We start from the raw sequence: 21563 nt of genomic DNA, 5'->3' as shown, positions 1-21563 counted from the left end.
CTCAGCACTGACCCTCCGACAGTGCAGCACTCCCTCAGCACTGACCCTCCGACAGTGCAGCACTCCCTCAGCACTGACCCTCCGACAGTGCAGCACTCCCTCAGCACTGACCCTCCGACAGTGCAGCACTCCCTCAGCACTGACCCTCCGACAGTGCAGCACTCCCTCAGCACTGACCCTCCGACAGTGCAGCACTCCCTCAGCACTGACCCTCCAACAGTGCAGCACTCCCTCAGTACTGACCCTCCAACTGTGCAGCACTCCCTCAGTACTGACCCTCCGATGGTGCGACACACCCACAATACTGTCCCTCTGACAGTGCAGCACTCCGTCAGTACTAATGCTCCGACAGTGCAGCATTCCCTCAGCGCTGACGCTCTGACAGTGCACCACTCTTTCAGTATTGACCCGCTGACGTTGCAACACTCCCTCAGTACTGACCACAGCCTACACTGCTGTGGATTAGGGCTTATACCCACAGCATTTGATTCAGATATTCTTGTACAGAGGCCAATGTTCCAGTCTGGAGACAATGTTCAGCATTTTTAAATCCAGGTTCAAGTTTGATTTTTACCTTTGCTTTAGTCACGTCTGGATCCATTGGATACTTTGCCTTAAATATCTGCTGCACCTCCTGCTGTGGGCTGCACACAGGGAGAAAACATTTTATAAATAAAACTCAGCAATGGAATGAGAATTCTGAGAATCTGCACAATGTTTATATTGTAATTCTTCCCATTCAGAGAACAATGCAGAAAGAGTACTCAACAGTGAAACATAAACCCAACTGTCTATGCCAAGAGGCTTGTGAAAATGTGATTGACTGTCAAACTGCTGGTCAAGTATTAATAAAGCAGAAGAAAAACAGCTCAGGGTTCACACAGCATCAGAAGGTGAAATGAGAGTTTAGGCATATATTGCAGGGTAGAGTGCCATGAGGAGGGAGCACAGGGTGAATCTGCTGAAGTAGAGCTGAGGGAACCAGTGCTGGAAACAGCTGCTTGGGAATTTCAGACCTGGAGAATGACAAGTTTTCCATAGCTGAGCTGTAGTCCTGGGAAGTCCTCAGATAGAGATGCCAGACAGACTTTCAGGACAGAATGGAAAACTGGTACTGATCTTCCCACAGTGTGGCATTCCCTCAGTACTGACCCTCTGACAGTCAGTGCGACAGCATCTCCAGCAACCATCTCTCCACACTCTCTCCTCACAGGAGTAGTGTTAATATGGCACTGGTCATTCTTCAACTGGGGGTTGAGAGAATTCAGCATTATCTATTATTCCAGGGAGGAATTTTTGTTTTAAATCGTGGGATGTGGGCCCATTTATTTCCCAACCCTAGTTACCCTTTAAAAAATGATGAGCTGCCTTCTTGAACCACTGTTGTAGGTAGACCCACAATGCTGTTAGGAATAAGTCAACCCTTTCCTCCCTGAAATCAGCCTAGTAAATCTCTTTTGACCTGCATCCAATGCCAATATATCCTGCCTTAAATACAGAATCAGAACTGTAGACAGTCCTCCGGTGCTGTGGCAGATTCTTACCTTCCTGATCAGATATCTGCCTAGGTACTAGGCTGAATATAGTCAGTCACTATGTCACTTTCACCTGTTTAGTTGCTTCCATCGTCGAAAGAAGTCCTCAGATGACATATCTGTGGGCTGGAGAAACTTGTTCACTGTGATAGGCAGCTTAACAGAGATGTTCTGCAGCACACCGTCATGTCTGTGTGAACGAAAACCACAAGAGGAGGATGAGAGGATAAGCAGAGCAAGCCTTTTCCCACTCCAATGTCTGCATGCTTGCTTTGACCACAGGTTTCTACCTGAACTGGATCCCAAGGATTGGCACCTCGGCAAAGTCAGAGATACATTCAATGTTTAACGTCTGCTGAATCTGGGCACCACCTTCAAGTGTGGGGTTGACAGGCTTGAGTTGAACATTCAGTTGTAGAAGATAGTTAAAGAAATGATCATATACAGAGTGATTCATGAATAAGATACATAAAGAGCCATTATATAAAGACATGTAGAGTTATTCAGCCATGGGACAGGTTAGAATGGACAAACTTCAGTTAACTGGTTACCTCGTTGGGATACAGTGAGAACAAAGCGACCATTCAACATTGCCACCTCACCTCTCAGACCAGCATTACCCCTCCCTCAGCCTCAAAATCATTGCCTCTGCTGTGATTAGAGGAGCAGGCTACATTCAGCACACAGTCTCAAGGCCCGATTCACTTTCACGGACATGTAGTCACGGAATACTGCAGTGAGGCCTTAAATAATGACTAGTTTTGGACTTTAGGTTGTCTGGTCTATCATCATTCTCACCCATTTTAGAAGCCATAATTTATCCAAATGTTTTATGGATTTGGTTTATCAATCAGCAGTAAGACCTGGTCACACTAAATGTCACTGCTTTTCAAAACAAAAAGGTAAATCAATTCACTTTGAAATAGATCTTAGGACTAGCACAGAACACTTGATATTACCAAACCTGTAAATATCAGAAGTGCAGTTGGGATCTGAACCAGGAGCAAGTTCTAAATAAGAGGACTGATAGTTTTTCTGTGTTGTTTACGTTAGCTCGAGAAGTCAGTGCTTTCGAAGCTCCATTCTATTAAACCAGAAACTGTGAACAGTGTTGATTGAAAGTCACCATAAACGCTTTTCTTCTTGATGGGAACACTAGCATGGATTTGTGTCCCATCTGTCCCAGACAGTGATGGATACTGGAGATTTGCCTCTGCTGAGGTGACTGGAGTTTACAATGATGTTGCCAGTATCCCAGGGTGGGGAGGTGTAAAAATCAGCTTTACCTCCGAGGGTCATGATAATGATTTAAGTAACTTTTAATCAGGAATCTGGTAGCAGCTATATGTGTCTGACAGGAGGCTGTAAGCCCGAGACCAGGCTGTGTTAGATACACAGCTTTGGGCGGTACTGAAGAAGGCCAGCAATGTCAGAGCTCTTCCTGTTCACATGATTGCAAAGCTGGAGTTTAAAAATTCCACACCATTCCCTGCCTAAGGGACTTCCAACTAAGATTCCTCCCACAAACAGATCTAGCCAGAAATAAAAATAAAAGGTCCTGCATCTGACTCATCGAGGGTGCGCTGCATGAATACGAATGAGAAATCTAACATGCTGTTTATAAAAATGTAACCACTTTCCAGTGTTTAAAAGGTGGACTTCTGTAACAAAACACTGACACGTGCACAAAATAAATACTTTCACTAGATTCAAACATCAGAAGAATTATCTTCTTTGCTTGTCATCAGTGTTGCAGCCTTCATTATTTTTATTTCTCATTTTTGGTTAGGAACCAAGGGTTGAAGCTGAACATTGACCTTTGAGCAGCATATTGTTTTGGAAAGAAAAACAGAGCAAACTAAATGATGTTTGTTAATGGGTATTGCCATGGAGAGATAAAGATAGGTTGATTGCTACTCAACACGAGAGACATTTTGGCATTGAGAAATTCAAGGACTGGAACCTGATTCGATGTTGAAATAGGTCTCTCACAGGCAGAATGGTGCGAGGCAGCCAATCTCAAAGAAGGTTGAAATAGGAAGTCTATGTGTGTGCGAGGGGTGTCTCTCCGTGTGCGTGTGAGGGGTGTCTCTCCGTGAGAGTGTGAGGGGTGTCTCTATGTGCATCTATCTGGGTCTTGGCCTTCACTTTGCTTCTTACCCGTACAGGTCTCTTGGCCAGCTCCCACATCCTCACCGTGTCCCAACAAATTCCCTCCTCCATGGTCACTCAGTCCTCACTGACCACCTCTTCCTCCCTCCAGGAAGTCTGTGTCTCCGTGACACTTGTATCCCAGGGATGGTGCGTGGTCAGTCTCACTGACACATAGAGACCGTTCAGTGAAACAGTCAGTCCTTCAGATCAGAAAGTGAGCTGTAGAAACACTGGATCAGGTTCAAAGATACAAGGAGACACCAGGAAGCTGCCTGCACTCAGGAAAGGACAAAAGTATACATGACTCTTCTTGTTTGACTGCTGGTGAGAGACTGGAGAAGAATTGTGAACACACATTTTCTGCAGACGAAGAAAAAAAGCCATCCAACCGTAATGATTCATATTTCCAGCACCAGCATGGCTATCATTCATCTTCATCCACTTCCATTCGCAGGAATCTGGGCAAAAATCGGCAATCACTGCAGTTTCAGATAATCTACAGCCAACAAGTGGAAGAGCTGCTGTCTGCTTACTGAATTGGAGAGGACTGTAACAGCTAGCTCACAAGTCAGCATTCGCTTTCAAATAAATCTTTTCACATAAAGGATATTGGCTGAAAGGTTTCCCGGGTAGATAATCACTGAAGTAAAACCGACAAATTTGGTCAAAGTCTTGTTACCATAAAAAATGTACATCCGACCTGCAGGCAATGAGAGAACTTGGATTAGCAGATACACGCCACTCAAACATCCACATTCAACAAGTCACTACAAGATTGCCATTTTCCTCATCCTGTAGCCCTAGATTCAATCCCATTCTCAAAATATTCCTTCCCATGATCCCAAATAATTCCAGGTCACTCCACAAGCCATGATGAAGGAGATCAGAATTCCAGGACGGCTTCACTTTCAGTATGGCAGTGAAAATGGATTCTAATGCAATATCTGCTCATCTTCAACAACCATGAAGCAGAACACAGTAGAGGGTACACATTGATAAGGCAATGAAATATGCTCTACCTGAATAAGGAGAACTTTATTTTCTGCTGCTGACTGTGCCCCCTCTGGTCTGAAAGGTGCTGGGGTCGGGGGAGAGTTCTATGAGCACAAATGGCCTTGAATCTCAGGCAGTGACAGCTGGCATACTGAATGGCTGGGACATTATAGGGTGACCTGAGCTGGCTCTGTCTCTCTCAATGTACTCTCAGCAGGGAGGAAGCAGGCTCAATGGATTGGCAATGGGAAGCCAGCTCACAACGCTGCCAGACTGAACCCTGTGCAGCTACCCACCAGCCAAACCAGCTTGAACACGAAAGAAAACCTCAAAGCAAATATTCTGTCCCTAACATTAGAAAACAAGACAGAGAGCAAAAGAGAGGGAGAAAGCGAGCAAGTGTTCAAAAGGGAACAGAATAGCCCTCAGAGCATGAATGGTGTCAGAAAGATGCCTTGAATGTGGTGGACTCTTGACAATGAGTGATGGGGAATAGCCAGCAACGCCCAAATCCTCAAAAATACACCTGAGTCACTCTGGGATGAGCTATCAATGTTGAAATGAGTAAGACTGGGATAGGTGCCTCTGAAACCTGCTCTCATTGCTTCAGAAGGTCACTACCAGAGGGTGCAAACAGCAGTGAACTGGGACCACCACAGGCTTACTCATGTTCCCCACTCAAACATCAGGTCCACCAACAACAGCATCGCTGCAATGTCAAATAATTCTGGGAACTGCTGGCGATGCACAGCAGACCAACCAGCAGCAGACAAGCAGCATTTCTGGCAGTTCTTCACCTTCCAATCTGGAGGCCAGAAGACAGTTCACCAAGTCTCTTCTCTTTAAATCTCACTGCAACTGCTCTGTCATTCCAGTTTGTCTCCAGTCAGTTTCAAATCCAACAGGAAAACTGGACAAAGCGGGGAAACTGCACACCAGACCCAAGTATCAGAGTGAGAAGGTGGGGCAGTAAGTGAGGCAGGGGGTTGTTGGGAGGACAGTAGAGGAAGAGAGAGTGAGAGAGATACAAAGAAAACAACAAAAACTTACCCAAATTCTGTCTAAAGTCAGATTTCAGACCAATCTGCAAAAGCAGGTTCTCAAATAACACGCCATTATTTTTGCAAATAAACCTGAAAGACAGAAAAAGTGACATAAGACAGAGAAACAGCCAGCAAACAAAGCTGAGTGAGCAAATGAAAGAGTGAGTGAGAGAGCACACAAAAGGCAGTGAATGAGACGGAATAAGTGAAAGAAGATTGGGAAGATGCTTCCATTGGTAGGAAAGTCTAGGATTCGAGGGCACAGCCTTAGAGTAAATGGAAGACCTTTTAGAATGGAGATAAGGAGAAACTACTTCAGCCAGAGAGTGGTGAATCTGTGGAATTCACTGCCACAGAAGGCTGTGGAGGCCAGGTCATTGAGTACATTTAAGATGGAGATAGATAGGTTCTTGATTATCAAGGGGATCAAAGGTTACAGGGAGAAAGCAGGAGAATGGGGTTGAGGAACTTATCAGGCATGATTGAATGGCGGAGCAGACTCGGTGGACCAAATGGCCTAATTTCTGCTCCTATGTCTTTGGTCTTATGATCTTATAAGGAGAGCAACACAGAGAATAAGGGAGAAGATAAGTGAGAGAGAATAAGATAAAGACAGTGAAAGCGAAAGAACAAGTGAAGAGCAAGATTTGATTTGATTTACTGTAGTCACATGTAACTAAGTACAGTGAAAAGCTTTGTTTGTGAGCAATACAGGCAGATCATTGTAAGCAAGGGTTTACAGATCGTAGCATGCTTAGACAGTGAGGCACACAGGTTACGCTCCACAGGAGGTGCACAAAGCAAGATCAACATTAACAAGATCAATATTAGTTGAAGTTAGAGAGTCCCATTCATCAGTCTAATAACACCAAGAAATAAGCTGTTCTTGAACCTGTTGTTGCACGTGTTTAAGCTTCTGTATCTTCCGCCTGACCATGATGTGGAGATGCCGGTGCTGGACTAGGGTGGACACAAGGTCAGAAATCACTCAACACCAGGTTATAGTCTAACAGGTTTATTTGAAAACACAAGCTTTCGAAGCCTCACTCCTTCTCCTGGTGTTATTACCCTGAAGAAGTAGTGAGGCTCCGAAAGCTTGTGCTTTCAAATAAACCTGTTGAACTGTAAACCGGTGTCGAGTGATTTCTGAGCTTCTGCCTAACGGAAGAGGTTGCAGGGGAGTATTACCGGGGCGGGATGGGTCTTTGATGATGTTGACAGCTTTTCCACGGCAGCGAGAAGTGTAAATGGAGTCCAAGGGTGGAAGGTTTCTTACGGTCCTGGGCAGAGCAACTGCCGTACCAGGCTGTTATGCATCCCAATAGTATGCTTTCTAAGCAGAAAAGTTGGCACAAGAGAGAATAAGTGAACAGGGTGAGCAAGAGAGAATTGTGACAGCATGAAGAACAAAGAACAAAGAAAATTACACCACAGGAACAGGCCCTTCGGCCCTCCAAGCCTGCGCCAATCCAGGTCCTCTATCTAAACCTATCGCCTATTTTCCAAGGATCTGTATCCCTCTGCTCCCTGCCCAGTCTAGATACATCTTAAATGATGCTATCGTGCCCGCCTCTACCACCTCCACTGGCAACACGTTCCAGGCACCCACCACCCTCTGCGTAAAGAACTTTCCACGCATATCTCCCTTAAACTTTTCCCCTCTCACCTTGAAATTGTGACCCCTAGTAATTGAGTTCCCCACTCTGGGAAAAAGCTTCTTGCTATCCACCCTGTCTATACCTCTCATGATTTTGTAGACCTCAATCAGGTCCCCCCTCAACCTCCGTCTTTCTAATGTAAATAATCCTAATCTACTCAACCTCTCTTTATAGCTAGAGCCCTCCATACCAGGCATCCTGGTGAACCTCCTCTGCACCTTCTCCAAAGCATCCACATCCTTTTGGTAATGTGGCAACCAGAACTGTACGCAGTATTCCAAATGTAGTCAAACCAAAGTCCTATACAACTGTAACATGACCTGCCAACTCTTGTACTCAATACCCCGTCCGATGAATGAAAGCATGCTGTATGCCTTCTTGACCACTCTATTGACCTGCGTTGCCACCTTCAGGGTACAATGGACCTGAACACCCAGATCTCTCTGTGCATCAATTTTCCCCAGGGCTTTTCCATTTACCGTATAGTTCGCTCTTGAATTGGATCTTCCAATGCATCACCTCACATTTGCCTAGACTGAACTCCATCTGCCATTTCTCCGCCCAACTCTCCAAGCTATCCATATTCTGCTGCATTCTCTGACAGTCCCCTTCACTATCTGCTACTCCACCAATCTTAGTGTCATCTGCAAACTTGCTAATCAGACCATCTATATCTTCCTCCAGATCATTTATGTACATCACAAACAACAGTGGTCCCAACACGAATCCCTGTGGAACACCACTGGTCACAGTTCTCCATTTTGGGAAACTCCCTTCCACTACAACTCTCTGCCTCCTGTTTCCCAGCCAGTTCTCTATCCATCTAGCTAGTACACCCTGGACCCCATGCAGCTTCACTTTCTCCATCGGCCTATCATGGGGAACCTTATCAAACGCCTTAATGAAGTCCATGTATATGACATCTACAGCCTTCCCTCATCTATCAACTTTGACACTTCCTCAAAGAATTCTATCAAGTTGGCAAGATATGACCTTCCCTGCACAAAACTATGCTGCCTATCACTAATCAGCCCACTTTCTTCCAAATGGAAATAGATCCTATCCCTCAGTATCTTCTCCAGTAGCTTCCCCACCACTGACGTCAGGCTCACCGGTCTATAATTACCTGGATTATCCTTGCTACCCTTCTTAAACAAGGGGACAACATTACCAATTCTCCAGTCCTCCGGGACGTCACCCGCGCCCAAGGATGCTACAAAGATATCTGTTAAGGCCCCAGCTATTTCCTCTCTCGCTTCCCTCAGTAATCTGGGATAGATCCCATCCGGACCTGGGGACTTGTCCACCCTAATGCCTTTTAGAATACCCAACACTACCCCCCCTCCTTATGCCGACTTGACCTAGAGTAATCAAACATCTATCCCTAACCTCAACATCCGTCATGTCCCTCTCCACGGTGAATACTGACGCAAAGTACTCATTAAGAATCTCACTCATTTTCTCTGACTCCTCGCATAACTTCCCTCCTTTGTCCTTGAGTGGGCCAACCCTTTCTCCAGTTACTCTCTTGCTCCATATGTACGAATAAAAGGCTTTGGGATTTTCCTTAACCCTGTTTGCTAAAGATATTTCATGACTCCTTTTAGCCCTCTTAATTCCTCGTTTCAGATTGGTCCTACTTTCCCGATATTCTTCCAAAGCTTCGTCTGTTTTCAGTCGCCTAAGCTTTATGTATGCTTCCTTTTTCCTCTTTGCTAGTCTCACAATTTCACCTGTCATCCATGGTTCCCTAACCTTGCCCTTTCTATCCCTCATTTTCACAGGGACATGTCCATCCTGCACTCTAATCAACTTCTCTTTAAAAGCCTCCCACATATCAAGTGTGGATTTACCCTCAAAGAGCTGGTCCCAATCCACATTCCCCAGCTCCTGTCGAATCTTGCTGTAGTTGGCCTTCCCCCAATTTAGCACTCTTCCTTTAGGTAGCAAATAAGACAGAACAAGAGAGAAAACAAGTGAGAAAGCATGAGTGAGAGAGAATGAGATAGAGTCAGAGCGAGGGAGAATAAGTGAAAGAGGGTGAGCAAGTGACCATAAGTGAAAGGGAGTGAGTGAGGGAGAATAAGTGAAAGAGAGTAAGCAAGACCTGAGAGAACGAAGGGAATTTTCTTGCGTGTGGTGTTATGTAGACCACTCTAGGCTTGAATGTGAGAGTAAATTATATTCCTGATTAAATCATGCTCCTTGAGTATGGTTAAATGATTTGCTGCACATCATTTTAAAAGTGCATAAAACACGCATTTGGGAAACATAGCTCAGTCTTTATCAAATTTACAGACAGTAAAGGTGAGAAAGTTCAGTCTGTCTCTTTCCATTTTCTGTAACACCTGGAACTTCAATGTTGTCATACACAGGAAAAATGACTCAAATCTTTCAGTGCATCTGTCATAGAATCATATAATTTTACAGTACACAAGGAGCCCATTTAACCATTGTGTCAGTACTGGCTCCCAAAAGAGCTACCCAGCTAGTCCCATTCTCTAGCACTATCTCCGTAGCCCTCTATCTTCTTCACTTCAAATATATATCCAGTTCTCTTTTGAAACCTCCTCTGGAATCCGCCTCCTTTTGTCAGTCAAAATGTTGGCAGATTTTCCGATCCAGACTCCCAGTAAGTCACCCAATTCTGGTGTACAGTACCTTCCAAAACTGTCCTCAGCACTGGTGATCTGCGAGATCACCCCAGGGCTCACATTTGAGAATATGTCCAACAATAAACCACCTTGAGATGGATAGGTAAGGGCTGGGTTCACCAAATGGACTGATCCAAGGCCCAGAAGATCAGTCGATGGGGATATGGTGGGCTGTAAAAAAAACAAGTATCACAACACAGTCTTACAAAATCTTCCTCTGTATGAGAGTGAAAGACTACACAGGATTTTTACAATTACAAAACAGCACAATAAATGGCTCAAATGAATTTCACCAGCTTCAAAGCTTGCATTTATACAGTATTCTTTCACAGTTCTTGCACGTGGTGTCAAATAATGTCATGTTTCCTCGAACTTCCATCTGGTTTCTATCAACAGCAAATGGAGCTCAACATTCACTTCTCAACTTCCAAACATCTTCAGTACTGTTCAAGATGTCAACTCAAGGCCAGGAACGGGGTTTGGTTGCAGACTCAAGAGGCAGGAGTGTTTCCAATTGAAAGCCAGCAGCTTATTTTATCTTTCAAACACAGACAGTGCAAAACAAGCATCACAGGTCTGAACCACGTTACTATACCAACAATGATCGAACTGGTACACCTTGAAAATAGCCTCAAATAGGCATTACAGTGGCAACCATTTGTGTCCAAATAGGATCACAAATTGACAGCAGAACCATAATGGAAGAATGGGCTGCCTTTAAAAGGCAACATGTTTGGGTACATTGAGGTTCTTCAGAATGATGGGAAAAGGTAGGACAAACAAATCCAAAGTTCACTGGATGACAAAGGAGAAAGAAATAAATAATAAGAAGAAAAAGTGCGATGATGACAGGCATCAGGTAGAAAATACAACTAAGAACAAAACTGCATATAGAATGTTCAGAGGAGGTGACAAAGCAAATAAGAGAAGCAAAGAGGGAGCATCAAAAGAAATTGGCACCTAAACATAAATGGAAACCCCTAAATCTTCTTTAGGATAGAAAAATGACATAAGTCGTAAAAGTAGGTGTAGGGCTGATTCAGGACAAAAAAAGGATTTACACATAGAGGCATAGCTGGAATATTAAGTGGGTATTTTTTATCTGTCTTTACCAAGGAAGATGATGCTGCCAAAATTGTACTGAAACAGGGAGTGACTGAGATACTGAACAGACTAAAAATTAATGAAGAGGGCAGTGAGAAAGGCTGACGAGAGTAGAGTTGATTAGTCACTAGGACCAGATCAGAATTATCTGAGAACACTGAGAGAAGTAATAGCAGAAATTGCAGAGAAACTGAATGAATGAATTAGCTTTTTTGTCACATATACTCAATGAGTACAGGGAAAAGTTTGTAGATGTCCACTTACAGCGCCATCTTACGTACAAAGGTACCTAGGTACAGTTTCTTTATTACAAGATCTTAGAAAATAGAGAAATAAAATGTCCAGCATTGCAGAAATTAAAATCTAGAACAGCAGTCTTCCAACCCATATCAAGCTGGCACCTAGCCTCCAGTCCATCCTGACTCCAGAATGCATCAAGCTTCACCGTGAGGATCATGAGGCTGGGAGATGGCTGGGAGACTATCTTGCCGGGTTAAGAGCACTCTACACCGGGGGACCACTATGCTAGGCTGGGAAGCTGTTATGTGGTGGCAGACTGTTAAATTGCAAATTTTACACCCTTGGTCAAAAAAGGACGCAAGGATAAACTGAGGAACTACAGACTTGTCAGATTATTTTCAGTGGTGGGAAAACGTTTAGACCATTAGGCTACAAGAAGTAGGAACAGGCCATTCCTTTAGTTCTCCTTTACTCAATTCTGAATTTATCCCAGACATACAGTCATACAGCATGGAAACAGATCTTTCGGTCCAACCAGTCCATGCTGAACATAATCCCAAACTAAACTAGTCCCATCTATATAAACGATTTGGATGAGAATATAGAAGGTATGGTCAGTAAGTTTACAGACAACAAAGTTAGTGGTATAGTAAACAGTGAAGAAGGTTTTCTAAGATTACCAAGGGATCTTCATGAAAAGGGTCAATGGGCTGAAAAATGGCAGACGGAGTTCAAACTGGATAAATATGAGGTATTGCATCTTGGTACAACAAACAAGGGTGGGGCTTATAAAATTAATGATAGGGTCTTGGGTGGTTATAGAACAGAGGGACCTAGGAGTGCAGCCTTCAGGGCTATCGCTGCCTTTGGGCTCCTTATACATTTTTTATTTCAAATTAATACTCTCCTTAACTTCCTTAATTAGCCTTAACTTCCTTAATTATTCCTCTCTTTCAATCTTTCCTCCTTACTGGGATGAGAGTAAATTTGCTGCGAGTCATGAATTACCTCCTTAAATGTTTGCCACTGCTTGCTTGCTGACATTCTTGCTAATCTATCCTCATTTCGTTGTAAATTCCTATATTTAAGTCAAACACAGTTGCTTCTATAATGTTAGATTCTATCATGTTATGATCACTACTTCCTAAGAGATCTTTTACTCTGAGGTCATTTATTAAACCTACCTCAATACCCATGACAAGATCCAAGAAAGCTTGCTCCCTGGTTGGTTCCATTTCATATTGCTCTAGGAAACTATCCCTAATGCACTCTATAAATTTGTTGTTGTAGGTACCCTTTCCAATTTCTGAACAAATCAACATGAAGATAATTAATTACTGCCCATAATTATTGCTCTATTCTTTTTATATGCTCCTGCTATTTGTTGATTTAGAGCTTTTCTTACAGAGTGGCTGCTGTTTGGGGGACTCTACATTACTCCTACCAATGTCATCTTTCACTTCCACCCAAATGAATTCTACATCATCTGAGCCTAGATTATCTGTCACAATTGTCCTCATTTCATCTCTTATTAACTGTGCTACCCCACGACATTTTCCATCCCACCTGTCTCTCCAAAAGATCAAATGTTCCTGAATGTTACGTCCCCAGTTTTAATCTCCTTGTAACCATGTTTCTGGAATAGCTATGAGATCATATTCATTTACCTCGATTTGTACCATCAGTTTGTCTACCACATTCTGAATGCTTCGTGCATTAAGATACAAAATCTTTAAGTTTGTTCTATTATCAAATTTCCCTAAACTTTTATGGTTCCTAAATGCAATATGACATTCACGCATTCTGTCCCTTCCTTTTATTTTCTGGTAACAATCATTCCCATCACTAACCTGAAATTCTACCTTCTCTTTTACCTTTGATTTATAAATTTTCTATGCAACTGAGCCCACCGCCCACTATTAAAGTTTAAAGTCCTACCCACAGACTTAGTTATGCAATTTGCTAGGACTCTGGTCACAGCATGATTCAGGTGGAGCCCATCCATCAAAACAACTCCCTCCTCCCTCCTCATGGTGTCTATGTCCCATGAATTCTAACCTGTTTCTCCCACACCAATCTTTCAGCTACACATTTATCTCTTTAATCTTGCTGATACTGTACCAATTTACTTGTGGCTCAGGTAGTAATCCAGGGATTATATACTTTTTTGGTTCTGCTTTCTAATTTAGCCCTTAGGTGTTCATATTCGCTGAGAAGAACCTCTCATTTTTCTACTTATATCATTGGTACCTATGTGGACCAACTGGATCTTCTTCCTCTCTCTCCAAGTTCATCTGCAGCCCAGATGAAATACCCTGAATACAGGCACCAGGCAGGAACACAGCCTGCCGGTCTCTCAATCCTAACCATTCTCCTGTCTACACTATCCCTGATAACATCTGCAGTTCTCTTTTCTCCCCTCGATTTAATGGCTCCCTGTGCCACAGTGCCATGGTTGCTTTGCTCATCCTCCCTTTGGCCCCCTCTCATCCATACAGGGAGCAAGAATCTCAAACTGTTAGACAAGCTCAAGGGCTGAGGTTCCTTCAGCACTACTGCCTGGATCCCTCTATATGGCTCACTCATAGTCACATCCTCCTGCCCCTGACCACTAACTGTATTTGAGGTGGTTAATCTAAAGGGTATGACCGCCTCCTGAAACACAGCATCCAAGTAACTCCCCCCTCCCTGATGTGTCAGTGCTTGAAGCTCAGACTCCAGTTCATTGCTGAGGCAGAGTTCCTCAAGCAACATCGCTTGCTACAGATGTGGTCATTATGAAGAAAAATGGTGTCCACTAGTTCCTACATCACCTAGTTACAACAAATCGCCTTGCCCTCATCTCTATTTCAATTACTAAGATCTTAATTTAAGACTGAGATAGATAGGTTCTTGATTATCAAGGGGATCAAGGGCTATGGGGAGAAAGCGGGAGAATGGGGTTGAGGAACTTATCAGCCATGATTGAATGGCAGAGCAGACTCGATAGGCCGAATGGCCTAATTTCTGCTCCTATGTCTTATGGTCTTAATTTATATTTTTTGTAAATATCGTAGTGGTATTTTAGATTTTAAGCTGAAAACAATAATTCCAGACAAAATTAACCATCACTTGGACAAATTTGGATTTGCAAAGAGCAACTGGTTTGCTTGAGCTTTTGGTGAGGTAACGTAGTAGGTTAAAATGGCATACAGGAGCTCTGAAAAAGCGTCAATTCCAACGTAACAAGCTTGTCAGACAAGTGCAAGCCAATGGAATAAAGGGAGAATGGCAGCGTGGATATGAAGTTGACTGAGTGGCAGGAAACCAAGTCATGGTAAATAGTCGTTTCTCAGACTTCAGGGGGGTAAGGTTGGCCTCTCCAGGGGTCAGTATTAATTTATATTACTGAGTTACAGAAGGATGTACAGGCCACAATTTCAAACTGGGCAGATGAAAAGTAATTTGTAAATGATACATTTTAGAAGAAAGAACAATGACAGGCAAAATAAAACAAACAGTAAAATTTTAAAGAGTGTAGGAATGCAGGGAGCTGGCTGTATATGTAAAACAAAACACTGAAAATGGTTCTGAGGAAGGGTCACCAGACCCCAAATGTTAACTTTGATTTTCTTCTTCACAGATGTGCCAGACCGGCTGAGCTTTTCCACCAACTTCTGCTTTTGTTACTGAAAGTGGTAGGGAAGGTTGAGAAATCAGTAACTAAGGTGTATGGGATCCTGGGCTTTATAAATAGAGGCATAGAAGTTAGAAGCAAGAAAGTTACAGCAAATAAAAACAGATATACTCAATAGGCAGGTGTGGAGAGAAACATTTCAAGTTGGATAGGATTCTTCTTCTGAAGTGAAGGAAAGTTGTAAAATGGTTTTAGATTGTTGAAAGGATGGTAAAACAAAAGGGAAAGTCAGGGTCAGGGTGAAAGGTGAGAAAAGTTTGAGAAGAAACTTGATTGACATCTTCAATATCATGAGGGGTCTGGACAGAGGAGATAGAGAGAAACCTTTCCCATTGGCGGAAGAATTGAGAAGCAGAGGACACTGCAAAAGAATCTGAAACGGCACAAAGGAAATCCTTCTTTGCAGCGAATGGTTAGGAACCAGACTGCACCGCTTGAGAATGTAGTGGAGGCAGGGGACAGTTGAGGAATTGATAGTTACCTGAAGAAAATATTTACAGAGCTACAGGGAAAGATGGAGGGTTGAAGGTAGGAGATTCAAGTTGCTCCTACAAAGAGCTAGTACAGCCAAGACAGAATGAATGGCCTCTTGTGTGGTGACCAATCTATTGATTTGACACAGAGGCACCCGTTACTGTCACATAAGTCATTGTGAACACTACTCTGAGTCACATACCATGGGGTGGAGAACTGTGGGTTCAGAGCTACCATTAACATCAGCATTCTGTTCCTTCTTCACCACCTCTACATTAGCCAAGCTGCTGGATTCCTTCTTTTTCTTCAGCTTGTTAAGGATTGAAGATTCCCTCTCAGGAAATGGTGGCATCTCCTCCAACACAGTTGCCTAGCAAGGAATAGATTAGTTAGCTCTGAGGACATTCAAATTCTGCAAATATGTCTAGCAAATGACAGTGAAAACCTAGTGCAATTGGGAAATGTTAAAATATCTCAGTTAGAATACCTGACAGTGGATCTGGAATCCTTTCGGTTGACATTGTACAGAGCTCAATAGACCATGTGTTGCATTTCAGAGCATGTTGGAACAACACCTTGGAGACCTCAGTCCTCACCATTATTCAGTTCCACCTGTTGGAAGCACTTTGTACCATGTGAGAACACAGCTCCCCTTCTTCCAAATCCAACCCGCGCTCCTCCTGCTTTGTCCCAGTTTGGTTAGTCAGAGCTCATCCTCCAGTTAATAATACCTTCTGCTGCTCAAAGCCCAGTCTCAGTACCAATGCCGACTGGCTCCCCAGTGCACTCTCAGAATTTTCTGCTAGCTAATGCAATCCCAGGTCCAACAGCTCCCTCTCTCTTCCCAGTCCCCAGTAAAACAGTTTGCTCTAATCCTGGGCCATTGTGCATCCCACATTTAACCTCGACTCTTAACCATGGGATTAACACAACCAAATACTTTGAGGAAGGGTCACCGGACCCAAAACATTAACTCTGATTTTTCTTCACAGATGCTGCCAGGCCTGCTGAGCTTTACTTTACCAGCAATTTCTGTTTTTGAACCAAATACTTTATTGTCCTTCTGTTGCTCCAGCAGTCCCCCAGGCCAGGCGTGATTTGGGAGAACCTGGGATCCACAAATATCTGCAACAAGGTCAGCGATGCAGTCTTCAAGAGAATCAAACCAGCACAGTATCGACGGAAGGGGATATCCCAAAGGGTATACCAGCATTGCAGCTACGTATTACTACAGTAATAATCCTAAGGCCCGAGGTAAAAACTCAAGGGCCTTGCAGAATTGGATTTAAATGAATAGGATTATAAAGCTCCTATCAGAGCAATGGAGACCATAAAACAGCTGCACTGGTTCCCAGCTGGTTCACAAATGTACTTCATGGAAGGAAGCCTAGCATCAGCTCTGTATGTGATTGCTGATCCACAGTAACATGGTCAACCCTGAAATAGCCGAGAAACTCAAGGTGTATTATATCATGACCAAAGCAGTAAGAGAACGAAACCAGTCAGACTGATTCAGTACCATTCCTGTTGATATACAGGCTGGTCAACGACAAACTGACAGACTGGGTTTGTAGCAAGTGCTAAGTACCAACACAATCCCTTGATGATAATCAACAACACCTTCCAGTTGCTAACCATTTTAACTCCTGCTCCCACTCCCTTGGTGACACTTCCATCCTGGGCCTCCTCCAGTGCCACAATGACACCACCCACAAAGTGGAGGAACAATACCGCATATTCTGCCTCAGGAGCCTATAGCCTGATGGCCTGAACATAGAATTCACCAGTTTTAAAATCTCCTCACCCCCAGCCTTATCCCACATCCAAACCTCCTTCTCATCCCTGCCTCCTTGACCTGACACAACCTGTCCATATTCTTTCCCACCTATTTGCCCCAACATTCCCACCTGCATCCACCTATCACCATATTACCTCCCCTCCCCCAGCCCCACCCCTCCTCCCTCTCACCTCCTTAACCTGACACAACCTGTCCATCTTCTCTCCCACCTACCTGCCCCACCCTTCCCACTGATCAATCCCCACTACCCCCTACCTGCATCCACCTACCACCATCCCACCTATCTTCCTTCAGCCCCACTCCTCCTCCCTCTATTTATTTCCCAGCTCCACTCCTGTCCCGTTCTGAAGAAGGGTCGCGACCCAAAACGTCGACTTTCCTGCTCCTCTGATGCTGCCTGACCTGCTGTGTTCCTCCAACTCCACGCTGTGCCGACTCTGACTCCAGCATCTGCAGTCCTTGCTATCTTCGACAATCTAATCTCAACCCCATTAACCTGCTGGGTGTAAGTTCATCTGTCAAAGATGATATTGATAGGATGGACCAATACACAGCCATTATGGAGACAGAGCTCCAACTTCAGTGAGGACACCACCCATGGCATTACGTGGCTCGCTACGATGTTATATTACATTCAAAATAATCTAGCAACTCAAACTCTGACCTCCATGTGGAACTGTGGGCAGTTAGCAGCAGCAGAATTGTTTATTATTTCCATCTGTAACCTCATCTGTCCCCCACTCAACCATTATTATCAAGTCAAGGGATTAACCCTGGTTCAGTGGACAGTGCAAGAGGGCATGTCAGGAGTGTGCCAAGCATATGTAAAAATGAGGTGTCAGCCTGGTTCTGTCAAGCAGGACTGCTAGCATGCCAAACAGCATAAGCAACAAGTGATAGACAGAGCTATGCAATCCCACAACAAACGAATCAAATCTAAGTTCTGTGGACATATAGGAGTGAATGTTGGTGGAAAGTAAACTCCTCACTGGAGGAGGAGACTCTATATATATCCTTATCTTCAATGAGCCCAGCACATCAGTGCAAAAGATAAGGCTGAAGCATTCACAATAATCTTCAACTGGATGTGGCATTATGTGGATGATCCATCTCAGCTTCCTCCAGTGGGTCCCAGCATTATAGATGCCAGTCTTCGGCCAATTTGATTCACTCCACGTGATATTAAACAGTTGGAGGCACTGGATATTGCAAAGGTTATGGGGCCTGACAACATTGCAGCACTGAATGCTTATACTGAAAGGTCATACTCCACAACTTGCTGTACCCCTAGCCAAGCTGTTCTAGTACAGCAACAACACTGATGCCCGTCCAACAATGTGGAAAATTGCCCCGGTGTCCTGTACACAAAAATCAGGACAAATCCAACCGGCCAATTACCATCCCATCAGCCCACTGTGAATCATCATCAGAGCGATGGAAGATATTGTCAACAGTTCTAATGAACAACACTCAGTGGAAATAAGCTACTCATGATGCTCAATTTCTGTTTCACCAGGATCATGAGGCTCTTGATCTGATTACATACTTGGCTCTAACATTATTAGAAATGTTGATTTCTACTGATGGCCTAAGAGTGACTGCCTTTGACATCAAAACACCCTTGACTGAGCGTGGCATCAAGTAACCCTGGTAAAACTGAAACCACTGGAATCAAGAAAAAAATCTGGAGGCATGGAGGAGAGGGGTTTTTTTTCAATTTTAATTTTTTTTATTCATTAACAGGATGAGGGCATCGCTGGCTAGGCAGCATTTATTGCCCATCCCTAATTGCCCAGAGGGCAGTTCAGAGTCAACCACATTGCTGTGGGTCTAGAGTCACTTGGAGGCCAGACCAGGTAAGGATGGCAGTTTCCATCCCTAAAGGACATTAGTGAACCAGATGAGTTTTTCCAACAATCGGCAATGGATTCACGGTCATCATCAGATTCTTAATTCCAGATATTTTATTGAATTCAAATTCCACCATCTGCCATGGCGGGATTTGAACCGGGTCCCCAAAATGTTATCTGGGTCTCTGGATTAACAGTCCAACGATAATACCACATTACCATTTTGCAAGACTAAGCCATCCAATTTGGTAAAAAATCCTCCAATTCAGCCCACTCCTTGGGTGTTTAACTAAATTAGATCTCAAGGAAACCTGTATGCAATGTCTGACCCTGAGCCCAGCTTCAAACCCTGATCCAACCTTTCTACCACTGATCTAGTTCCCTCTGCTGCAGACAGCCTGCCCATCACCTACTGACTAGATTACTTGCTTGTTGACAACCTCACAAGGCCAGCCCTTCATAAACTACAAACATATCAAGAATCAGCTGGACCGCACATTGCCCAGGCCTTCATCAACCTCTCAGCTCCTGAACCAACAGCATATCCTTTTCTAAACTTGCTTTCTGATTCACAACTCCATCCATTAGTTTACTTCCAACTCAGACCTTGTCAGGGTTTCACTTGGAGCAGCCACAAGTTCTAACTCAGGATCACTCTCCCGCAATACCTCCATCAATGACCCCATCCAAAACCTCCACAAAATCTCTCCAATGAAACTCCCTTCTTTGTGTCTGGATTGTTCTCTCTGAAGCACTTCACTATGTTTAATTATTCCATCAATTGTTATGCCCAACAAACATGAAGAGAGAGCACCTACACTGTGTTTTAAGAAGTATTATTTTGCTTAAATTCTCCTTTTTAAGAAATGGATTCTTGCTGTGTTTTAAAATAGCAGCTATCGAATATAGGATGCACAAGTTGACTGCTTCCAGAAATGTGCAGCAATTACCAGGCTAAGAGTCAACTCAGCACCTCCTGGAATGTGACATTCCTTCCGTTACATGAACATTCCAACCAAGCTAATGCAAAGGACTGGTAGACCAGATGTCTGAACAAAGGAGACAATCAAAACCCACACTGGTGTGACTTAGTGCAACTAACTACACAGTCATTTACTACCAAAGGATGCAATAGTTTCTCATGAGGGATCATCAACACAACTTTAGGTAACAAGGTGTAGAGCTGGATGAGCACAGCAGGCCAAGCAGCAGCAGAGGAGCGGAACATAGAACATAGAGAACATAGAATAGAGTACAGCACAGTACAGGCCCTTCGGCCCACAATGTTGTGCCAAACTTTTACCCTAATCCTAAGGTCTATCTAACCTCCATCCCTACCTTATACTATCATCGATATGCCTATCTAATAGCTGCTTAAATGCCCCAAGGCTGACGTTTCAGGCCTAGACCCTTCTCCAGAAAATTCTGAAGAAGGGTCTAGGCCCGAAACGTCAGCCTTCTTGCTCCTCTGATGCTGCTTGGCCTGCTGTGTTCATCCAGCTCTATACCTTGTTATCTCAGATTCTCCAGCATCTGCAGTTCCTACTATCTCTGAATCAATACAACCTTGTTAGTTAAGCTTCTCAGCTTGAAGCTCCAATCACACAACTGGAATTACTGGTTTGTTTGGATCATCTGTAGCAATACAGGCTACAGGGATTGGTGAGGTGAATGGATCTAGGTGGGATGGTCTTTGGAAAGTCTGTGCAGACTCGTTGGGCCAAATAGCCTCTTTCTGAACTGTAGGGATTCTACGGTATGCACCTTAACTTTCATTCATCAGTGAGCTGTTTTTTATTCATTTATGGGATATGGGCATCATTAGCTGGACCAGCATTTACTGTTCAACTTTGGTCATCCTTGAGAAGATAGGCCCATCAGCCACCTCTTGAACCAATACAACCCATGTCTGTAACCCTTTTGGGCTTGTAACACTCAAACAGTAGGCAGCTCCAGGTTTACCTAATGCTTACCTCTGATCTCAATATCTCTCAAACATCTTATTCCTGAAAAGAAACTCGTGTCTCACTTGCAAAGTCATCCAATTCCCTGCTTCAAACTACTACACTTTCTGCTGTAATTCAACAGCTCCTGAGCTCCTACGAACATAAGTCCTGTACACAACCAACTAAAAGAACCTAATCAGACACTAACTTATTGCATTTGAATTCAAGTGAAATAATTCTTACATTTCTTTCTTTGTTGGATGTGTGTGTGACTCTGCATGTATGTTGTGAATCATTTTCCTGGGGTAAGAATGCATACATTAACCATGAGATAGTAGGAACTGCCGATGCTGGAGTCTGAGATAACAAGGTGTGGGGCTGAATGAACACAGCAGGCCAGGCAGCGTCAGAGGAGCAGGAAAGCTGATGTTTCGGGTC

At 43.8% G+C, this 21563-nt stretch overlaps 1 protein-coding gene across 3 annotated transcripts in view; it reads right to left on the bottom strand.

The window, feature by feature from the left end:
- Positions 1–21563, bottom strand: part of LOC109921453 (AP-2 complex subunit alpha-2-like) — an 89216-nt gene that overhangs the window by 14889 nt on the left and 52764 nt on the right. The window contains exons 14-21 of one of the 3 annotated variants that reach the window (XM_048607092.1): positions 15749–15901; positions 12406–12426; positions 10045–10208; positions 5733–5815; positions 4300–4389; positions 1826–1949; positions 1609–1725; positions 575–644 (exon numbers count right to left, since the gene is read on the bottom strand). In XM_048607092.1, coding sequence (XP_048463049.1) covers positions 575–644; positions 1609–1725; positions 1826–1949; positions 4300–4389; positions 5733–5815; positions 10045–10208; positions 12406–12426; positions 15749–15901 — 822 coding nt within the window. Of the gene's footprint in view, positions 1–574; positions 645–1608; positions 1726–1825; positions 1950–4299; positions 4390–5732; positions 5816–10044; positions 10209–12405; positions 12427–15733; positions 15902–21563 lie in introns of all 3 variants that reach the window. The other 2 variants (XM_048607091.1, XM_048607093.1) reach the window with 2 other exon arrangements.

Source organism: Rhincodon typus, chromosome 17 (genome assembly GCF_021869965.1).
Source record: "Rhincodon typus isolate 14 chromosome 17, sRhiTyp1.1, whole genome shotgun sequence".
Classification (NCBI taxonomy): Eukaryota; Metazoa; Chordata; class Chondrichthyes; order Orectolobiformes; family Rhincodontidae; genus Rhincodon; species Rhincodon typus.
This window is presented reverse-complemented; position numbering and strand designations above follow the sequence as displayed.